The 9,588-nt window shown below is 57.0% G+C and overlaps 1 protein-coding gene across 1 annotated transcript; it reads right to left on the bottom strand.

The window, feature by feature from the left end:
- Nucleotides 1–1,684: 1,684 nt before the first annotated feature.
- On the bottom strand, nt 1,685–4,333 carry LOC107501383. Its single transcript, XM_036219754.1, has 2 exons — nt 3,791–4,333; nt 1,685–3,134 (listed from the first exon to the last, which is right to left on the bottom strand). The coding sequence occupies exons 1-2, from the start codon at nt 4,168–4,170 to the stop codon at nt 2,807–2,809; spliced, it is 708 nt and encodes a 235-aa protein (XP_036075647.1). The 5' UTR covers nt 4,171–4,333; the 3' UTR covers nt 1,685–2,806.
- Between the last annotated feature and the right edge of the window lie 5,255 nt (nt 4,334–9,588).

The raw sequence follows: 9,588 nt of genomic DNA, 5'->3' as shown, positions 1-9,588 counted from the left end.
TGGGGAATTTGGTCTTCACTTCCTGCTTCAAAGGCAGGAGGTAGAGCAGGGGACGTCACTGTTGCATAAAGCGTATTTTAAGGGCTTTCCAGCTCCTCATGCAAGTGGGAAATGCGGGCGGGAACAGCCTGCCGTAGCCCATCTGGGGCCTTGGGGCACGTTACGAAAGGCCCTCCCTCTCTCCCGGGAGACGCGAGTGCTTGCTGGGGCCCCTAGGTTGTACGGGGGGGGGGGGGGGGGCTCGGCCCCCGGGAGCCCGCCCTTGGGTGCCTGGCGCAGGAAGAGGAGACCCGTGTTGTCGGCGGGGGGCTGGAGGCAGCGTCTACGCTGGCCGGTGCCGTGCTCAGAGCCGGAGAGGAACAGCCCGTTCCCCGCCCGGCCAGCAAATCTGCCCGAAGAGAAATGCGATTGTTCCAGGTGCCACCAACAGCGCCAGGAGTGCGTCTCCCAGTCTGTCTGTCTGTCTGTCTGTCTGTCTGCTCTTCGCTCCTCTTTCTCTCTCTCAACACCTGTGTATCCCTGTCTCTGACAGATTCCATTTAATCCGTTGCCACAAACAGATGCTATGCTCACCTACGTGGCCTTCGAAACCGTGGACGACTTTAGAGCAAGCGATTCGTTCAGACTGGCGCTCGGCCTGGGATTAGCCGGGGGCGCCGTTGCCAGGGCAACACGACTCGCGGCTTCCCGCCTGACCCCGTGCACCCGGCAGCACCTTCATTATTATCCTCACTGACACCGCGGATTATTAAGGCACTTTAATAACTCGGCTTGGAAATACGGGCTGAGTCATTGTTCCAGGCACAAAGGCCCCTCGCCCTCTCTGCGGCGACCCGTGCGCCCCTCGGTGGGCGGCCAGCGAATCACTTCTGGCCTTTCTTCCATCGGGGGCCGAGAGGAAATCATGTCCCAACGGCCCTCGGGGGAGATCGTTTCGGATTCTAAGGGAACAGCTGCAGCCGCCTCTCTTGCCTCCCAGAGGAACGAGGTCCCCTTTGTCTTCCTGGGGCACTTGCATTGTGGATGCACACGGATGTCTTCGCGAAGAAGATCTGTGTGTGTTAGACCCGAGGAGGGAGCCCAGCCCGCGGTTCTTCCACACCTTCCTGGACCTCACCTGGACGGAGGGAACAGAAGGGAGGGATGGGGAGGACCCGGAGGTTATGACTGGGACCCAAATCCAGCAGGCGGGGGCTCCTAACCTGGACCCGGGAACTCAAATGGTAAAAAAAAAACCCACCACGTGTTTGTTGCACTGGCCTCTAGCTGACGTACGCCACTTCCTTCCAGTGTGCGCAGAGGCAGCGGCCTCGGTACCTGTGTTAGCGGTTCGCCTGACCTTGACCGGAGACTCACAGGGCGCCCCACCCCCCACCCCGCCACTTAGAAAAGGGCTAGCGGGGCGAGTCCCGCCCACGCGTCCTGTTACAGACGGTCTGGGATCTGACCTGGACTTCCCAATGGAGAAAAATATGTTTAAAAAAAAATGAAAAGCCGAGGCATGGAAGAGAACGTGATGCTCCCTGCAGACCGCAGAGGCCATGATGTGTGTTCATAAACGCCTAACGCTGTTTCAGGGAATTCTACCAAAACAAAGACGCTGAGGTGTATACTCTCTGTGTAGCTGGTGGTGCTCCCCAACAGGAACTGAGCACTCCGAAGTCCCGGAACCAGTGCTCGGCATTTTCCTCGTATCCACTTTATTTAATCGTTTGTTGACTTTGTTTAACAGATACCGATGCAGCATTTGCCACGTGCCGGGCGGGATTCTGGGCGCTTCGAAAGCAATAGCTTATCTCATGGTCACGACAGCCTGGGTAGGAGGTGGGGTTAGAGTCCCCGATTTTCAGATGAAGAACTGAGCCCCGGGCAGTTACAAAGCTCATGCCAATCCCTGGAGCCAGGCTGTGCACCCACACCTCTGCCCCGCGGTCCCCGAGCCTTCCCCGGCCCCCGCAGGCGCTCGGGGCTTCCTCTCGGGCCGACCGTGCCGCTGGCTGGTCCTAGTTCCCATACGGCTCCTAGCGAGGGGGCGCACGTTCTCATCTTCACGCCGTCCCTCCCAAGTCGGGGATCCGGGGAGGACATGGGCATCGAGGAGTTAACGGCGTTCAGTAAGACGAGGCCTTGGGCTCCTCACCTCGACCTCCTCAGTGCGGCATCAGCAACACTAACGGGAGGACACAAACCACGGAGTCTAAAAGGACACTCCCAGTCACCTGACTCTGCTCACCTATTTCGCGTCCTTCAAAGGTCAGCTTGCTGTGCAGATGCCGAGCGAGCGGCAGGTAAGAGAGCCGGGCGGCACGGCCTCGGCCATCTCCCCTGGCGGAGCCGCCTAAAAGCCCCCGGCGCCCGCAAGCCCCGCGCCACGAGCCAGGCTGCAACTCAGCGTTGACACAGCGCTTGGTCTGGGTCCTAGGAGTCACACGGTGACCAGCGGGGCCATCCACACGGCCCCATGGATCTTGGTCTGAGATGCGGCTTCGTCTCGGTGAGAACGCAGGACCTCGGAGGCTCCGCAGCTTGCCTCAGCATCAGCGTCACCGTCCATGGTGCGATCTGAATCCAACTCACTCCGGCGACACACCCTTGTCTCAAGCCATGGCTGTGGTGCTCCTTTTTTTTTTTTTTTTTGTCTTAATCAACATTATTGACATATACATTATACGCAGTAAAATGCATCCATTTGTACAGTACAATGAGCTTTGAGAAAGGTAAACACTCCCATAATCTGCACGATAAATACAGCTGTCTGACACTGTGGAGTTTGACTTCCCTTCTCTAGAACGTGATATAAATGGAATCAAATATAAACGTCACATGAATTGTCACCTCGAGTCCCCAGACCCTGGCTTCCTTCGCAGCCCAAAGCCCTCTGGGGACCCTCCAGCTCCCCAGCGCGCCCCGCCTTGGACCGCCAGCCTCTGACTTCCAGCTCTCCCCTTTGGTTAGTCATTTCCGTCACCAGCTCCCTGGGACTTCGCTCGCCCTTTGAATTCCTCGCTCCCCCTTGTCTCGCACGTGGAATGAGGCGTTTCGGCAATGATAAGACGCTGCCCCGGGCCTTGACATGAGCTGCATTCTCTCTTCCTCGGAGGGCCGCACTGAGGTCTCTCCCAGGCACATCTTCCCTAGAGGAACAAAAGCCGCTGCTTCCTCTGACTCCCCTGTCACCGGACGGGGTGAAAAATGAGGGGCGACAGGTGGGGGGCTGCTCTGGGAGAGAAGCAGCCCCGGGAAGCACGTGGGGTTGCGAGCACAGGCAGCCCCTCCCGCTCCCAGAGCCTCGGCTTCCTGGGCTCTGAGCCCTGAGCGGGGCCGCCGTCGCCAGGCCTGGCTCGAAGCGTGAGCGGCCGGCCCTTGCTCGCTGTTGCGGGCACACACCTTGCTGCGTGTGCAGCGTACGGCTGAGAGTCAGTGTGGAAAAACCGGCTCAAAGTCAAGCCCCAGCCAAGCCCGCCTCGGGGTTCACTCCGCAGAAGCCTCACACTCTGGTACACAAAACTATGTCTTTTGTGTCAGAACCGTGGTTGGCAGAATGGTCCCCAAAGGTGTCCACACCTAACCCCTGGGACCTGTGAATGTGTCATGTCACAGGCAAGAGACTTCACAGATGCAGTTCAGGTTGTGGGCTTTAAGGTAGAAAAATCATCCTGGGTTACCTGGCTGGGCCCCTTCCTGTCACCTGAGCCCTTGAAAGCAGAGAACTCTCTCAGGCGGGACTCGGAGGGGAGAGGGAGCAGGCGGAAAGTCAGGGAGACCCCAGGAATGAGGAGGATTCCCCCACCTCAGACAGTCGGCACTGTCTGGAGACATTTTCGGTTGTCGCTCATGACTGGGGATGCCAATGGCACCTGGCAGGTAGAGGCCGAGGGTGCCGCTAAGCGTCCTACGGTGCACAGGACAGCCCCCCAAAGAATCATCCGGCTCTACTGTCAGTAGTGCTGAAAGTGAGGAACTCCGCGAGGTCGGCAACGCCCCGCTGCGCCCCGGCACCTGGAACCCGGGCCGGCCTGGAGGAGGCGCTCCGTGGGTACGCTCGGCCGTAGGACTCAGGAAGTGCTTGCCCACCCGTAGCCGGCTGGCTGCTAGTCGTTCATCATTAGCTCTTCCTTGCCCAACGTCAGCAAGCCGGGAATCGCGTCCGGCCCTCCCTTCCCCGCACATCCCCGGGGGCCATCGGGGTGTCTCATCGCTGCTCGCCGGCCCCCGCCTCCCTCCGCCCACCTCCGTCTTCCCACTCAGGAGTCTAAGGAAGGTCAGTGGGATCCCGTGGTTTCTGCCACGGGAAGGGGAGCCGAGGATCCACGGCAGGCCCTTCCTCGGCCTTCCTCAGAAGGCCGCCTGCCGCCTTTCCTGCCCGGCTTACCTGAAGGCAAGGATTCAGCGACGGAAGGGACCGCATGTCGGTCCTTCTCTGCGGGGGACGCCCGCAGTAACCTCTTATGCCCTCGGGTTCTGGGAGACCACGGTCACAAGCCGCTCTCCCAAAGTAAGAGAATGGAGCAGCCCGGGTCCTTGTGAACAGAGCCAGGCTCGCCGGCGGCCCGCGGAGCTGAAAACCGCGAGGAGGCAGAAGAGACGTAACCCGCGGCGCTCAAAGAAGAAAGACTTTCTCCCAGAACCTGCCGTTCCGGGGGAATCTTCCCGATCGGTCATCAGCTGGTACCTTATCAGCGCCCCGTGCCAAGGGCTCAGTGGGTAATTCCCATTCATTCTAGAGAGCAAGGCAGTGGGCGTCCTCAGCCGGGCAGGGGCCCTGTGCCCGTGTGACCTCGGCGGCCAGCCGGCCGGAGGCTCTGCAGAAACAGCGCCCAGCCCGGCTCTGCTCAGAAGCGAACTCCTGACACACCGCCGTGTCCCCCAGCGCCGAGGAACATCCCGTCCGGTCACTCAGGCTGGTTCCCGTCTCCCACGCGCTGGACGCCCGTTGTTTGAGGAATGGATTACTCCTCTTGTCGCCTGGGTCTCGTTCTTCCCCTCGGGAACTTCGTGGTCCCAGCCTCTTGGCTATTCAAGAGCACGGCAGCTAATTTTAGCATCCCTAATTGGCTCTGCGAAAGAAACTTGTCTTGAAGGACTATGATTCAGCTCTTAATCATAGCATTTCATTATCCCTTCATTACCAAAAAAAAAAAAAAAAAAACCTTTATTCTCCTCTAAAAAATAAATAAATAAGTGATCTTACAGTCTGACCATTCCACATCAGTCGAAACTTTCTATATTTCTGTGTTACGCGTTTGTCTTATGGCCCAGAAAACCGAGAGTAGAACGTGGAGGGAGAGACGCACCTGGAGTCAGGGTCTTCCCTCCGAGTCCCCGTTTGTTTTTGCACCTGTTGACTGGTCTGTAGAAGAGTCCCCGGGTGCAGGGAGCTGGTGACATCTCAGAAGGAGAAGGAAGGGGAGCCGAGGCGAAGGAGGGGCGATGTGTGGGCGCACGGAGCTCCCCTGCAAGACGAGGCCACGAGGAGGAGGCAGCAGCAGGCCTGCAGGGCCCCAGGGGGCAGGCGATGGGGGGCCAGCCCTGCCCCAGGCCGGCCGCATCCGGCCGTGTCCACGGTGTTCGGGGCCGGAGAGCCGTGGGAATCGGTGAGCGCCCCAGGCCCCCCTTCTCCTCTCCGCGTGGGCGTGTCAGAGACCGAGTCACAGAGGGGACAGATGTGGCAGCCTCCTCAGGCCGGTCTCCGCCGTCCCCCGGAAGGAGAGCAGGGTGGAGATATACCCGCCACCGGCCCAGCCTCCAGGGTGGGCGCCGGACCCCGTCACTAAGGGCCTGACCCCTAGGAAGGGAGGGGGGTGTGGCAGGGCCCCCCAGGGCTCCCCACCCCCGCGTCTCTTCCTGAGCCATTCGCTCAGGTTGTCCCGCGCCTCCCACGGGCCAGGGCTGTGCCCACTGCTCTGCTTTCCCTCATTACTGACGGGTCTGGACAGGAACGCAGGCCTTGCAGCATCTGGGGTGCTCTCAGGCAGCGCCCCGGACACCTGGACAGGAGAGGCGTCCCGTGTGTCGGCGCATTCTCCAATGACACGGCAGACACCGACTGTCGGGCGCCAGTGGGCACACGCGAATGGCAGAGGACCCCGGCCTGGGCGAGGCTGCCCTCCCTCCGAGATGGGGCACCCCGGGCAGCTTGCGGGCGAGCCACCACGCGCTGCTCGCCCGGCCCTCTACTGTAGCCCCCAAAAGGGTTAGACGTTAAGAACCAACGAGTGGAAGAGTGGATTTACGTGTTCTACCAGTTAGAACCAGAGACACCAAACAGCAGTGCTTCGATCAGCATGAAGCGGGCTTTCTTCTCCTGCGGAGTCTGGCCGAAGCAACCCTCCCGACCCTCCAGGTGGCCACCCCTGCGATTAGGTCCCGTCTCACGCCCGGGACGGTGCCCCAGCCCCCACACCTGTGGTCCACGCAGCAGGAAGGCTCCGGGCTTTAAGGCGGGACTCCGTCGCTGTCCTCTCATCGGCCACAATCGGTCACACGTCTTCACCTCGGTGCAAGAAAGACAGGAAAATGTAGTCTTTCTTCTGGGCAGCCAGATGCCCAACTAAAGATCCTATTCTTTGAAAGACTCGGGGGAAACAGAGCAGAATCGGACAAGCGGTGATTCTGTTCGCAGAGAACGAAAACCCCGCCAGTCACCGTTTCCTGCTCGTGTCCGGGCGATGCGGCGGGAAGGTGAGAGCCAGCACAGGCGCTGGTCCAGATGGGGGCGCGGATGCTGCCACCACGTCCGGACACCCCTCTTTCCCAGGGGCCGGTGCGTCTCCCCAAACCTCGGGTGAGGCTGAGACACAACGGGCAGCCAAGGGCGCGCAGAAGGGACTCCCTGGATGCCTCCGGCTCATGCAGAGGGGTCTGTCTTCTGCAGTCCCCACAAGCACAGGCTCTGCGGGCCTTCATCACCAGCCCCCTGAACAAGCTCCCTGCTAGCCCCGTACCCTAAGCCGGAGTGTCCCGCCCACATCACAGGCTGATGCGCCTTTGTCATGGGGGCCGCCCTGTGCAGTGTAGGGTACTTAGCAGGGTCCCTGCCCTCTACTTAGTACATGACAGTAGCATCCACCCCCCAGGATGTATGTCACATAAATGGTGACCAGAAATGTATCTAGACATCGCCAAATGCCCCCTGAAAGCAAAATCTCTCTCTCTCTCTCTCTCTCTCTCTGTCTCTCTCTCTCTCTGTCTCTCTGTCTCTCTGTCTGTCTGTCTCTCTCTCTCTCTCTCTCTCACACACACACACACACACACACACACACAACACCATTGAGACCACCACCCTGAACCCAATACCAACGACTTCTACGCCCACAGCCGAAGCACTCACATTTATCAGCCCAGAATCAGCGGCTGGGGGGACCTTCTCCATCTGCAGGCTGGGAGGTGTTGTTTGCTGAGGAATGGCAGAGGATTGCACACGAAGAGCTGAGGGATTGGGAAGAGGCAGTCAGGATGGGACTAGCGGGCATCACCAGAGATGCACTCATCTGAGAGGCTAAGCCTAGACGTGGAGGGATGGTCCAATCAGAGTCCGTCAGGGAAATGGAGACGGACACGTCACTCTGCGTCTGCAGGTCCAGCAGCCACTGGGGATCATCTCGCGACCACATGGAGAAAATCCACCTCAGCAGAGGCAGCCAGGGCTGAGAGACGGGAGACTGACAGCCCTGAGGACGTCATCTGAGACCCTGGATCCAGCCTTCCTTCCTTCCTTCCTTCCTTCCTTCCTTCCTTCCTTCCTTCCTTCCTTCCTTCCTTTCCTCTTTATTTACTTATTTATTTTTGCTTAAGCCAGTCTGAACCCAATTTCTGTCACTTGCACCCAAAAGAGTACTACTGATCATTTCGGTGAGTGTCTCAGCCATGTTAGTCGACTCTATGAAGTCCTCATGTCTCCGGACCTAAAGGGTCTCGATATTATGTAATTCACATTAACCAAATGAGACGGTCTCTAACCCAGGATTGGCATTGCGTCATCATTAAAGTGAAGAAGAGAACCAAATGCGGACCCTATTTCTAACTGGACTCAAGATACGTTTCAGCGTCCGTAGAGGAAAAAAAAAGTCTCACGGAGGTGAGCTTGGCCACCGGGGCCAGGCAGCGACCTTGTGCGAGTGTCGGTGCCCTGTGCTCGCCCGGAGCCTCAGGGCAGCCTTGTCCACACCCCTGGTCCATCACAGAACATATCACCCATTTCATTTTATCTGCTTCAGAGAAAGCATCTCGATTATAAGATTCCTAAAACTCTCAACGACTTTCTTGTTTTCAACATTTTCTCAAGACTTGACGCAAGGCCTGGACTAGCACGTGCGCTGTGTGAGGACAGTATTTATCGATTGAAAGACCATAGGTAACATTACGTGAGTTTGTTCTCTGATTTTATCAACGGATTAGCCACGGTTAGTCATGGAAAACCTTCCGAGCAGAAGACATTGTCCTTAGTTTCACGCACCATAGAATTATTTTTTAAGCTGTGGAATAATACCATTAGATTTATTACGAAAGTTTGCTGAATAAGGAACGATTCAAGTTACAGCAAAGAAAACCCAAAAAGCAGCAATGATCAAAAGCTTAGAGAAACTGAAAAGGAAACCTTGTCATTTGTAATCCGAACAGCGTCAGCAATTTTCGAGCAGCCAGTCACCTCCCGGAGAGGCAACATGACTCAGAAGACCTTGGGGCTCCCAGGCTCAGAAACACTTCTTCTCACCTTTGCTTTTCTTTAAAGCACTCCGGGACAGTCTCCGGGCTATCACCCCCGTGTTTCGGCCTTTCCCGTTTGTATTCAAGATGTTCTGTCACAACACAGCTGTCGTTTGTGATTCCGGTAACAACAGGAATGGTTCTGTCCAAATAAAAGCCTGAGTTAATGAGAAACGTCATTAGAAGGAAAAAAAAAAAAATCCTAAGCAAGGCAAGTTTCCATATGTTTACCATAAAAGGAACCTAGACTCCACCTCGGACTGTGTAAATATACAGACCGTTCACTGTATATATTGGCTTTGAGTTTGGGGGTTTGGCTTTTTTTTTTTTTTAAAAAAAAAGCTCTTGTAAACACGTCCTGTTAAAACTTAATTGCTCCTTTTATCATTTACTCGAATAACATCGGAAAGGACTGGAAAGCATCCATCAGAGCAGCAGTCATCTCGTCATGGCTCGGGGGTGAGGGTGACGTATTGCACAGCACGTCCCGCCCGCCGGGTGACGGGCCGGTGAGAGCAGAGAGCTGGGGAGTGTCATCTGCACGTGGCGGCGAAGAGTCCTTTAAAGACTGTCCAGAAACATCAACTCGTTAAATATCTCTCTGTGGGAGTCTGGGGGCATATATTTTCTAATTTCCTGGGTCATGTTTGTTTAAGAAAAACCCAACTAAGGATCTTTAGATACGAAAGCTGGGTTTTAACTCGGAACGTGAGGGGAAATGGGAAACTCTGATCAGAATCGAAACGTAGGCCCACGGGCGACTCCGAGGAAGCCTTTTAAGACTCAGAACCTCGGATGTCAGACCGAGAGCCAGCAGACTTCGGGGGCTCTGCTGGGTTCTGTGTCTACTGCCACATTCAGCGTAATTCTACGCGATTGGTT

This window comes from Rousettus aegyptiacus, unplaced genomic scaffold, assembly GCF_014176215.1.
Source record: "Rousettus aegyptiacus isolate mRouAeg1 unplaced genomic scaffold, mRouAeg1.p scaffold_m13_p_4, whole genome shotgun sequence".
Lineage (NCBI taxonomy): Eukaryota > Metazoa > Chordata > Mammalia > Chiroptera > Pteropodidae > Rousettus > Rousettus aegyptiacus.
Note: the sequence above shows the minus strand (reverse complement) of the source record. Positions and strands in the feature narration are given on the sequence as shown.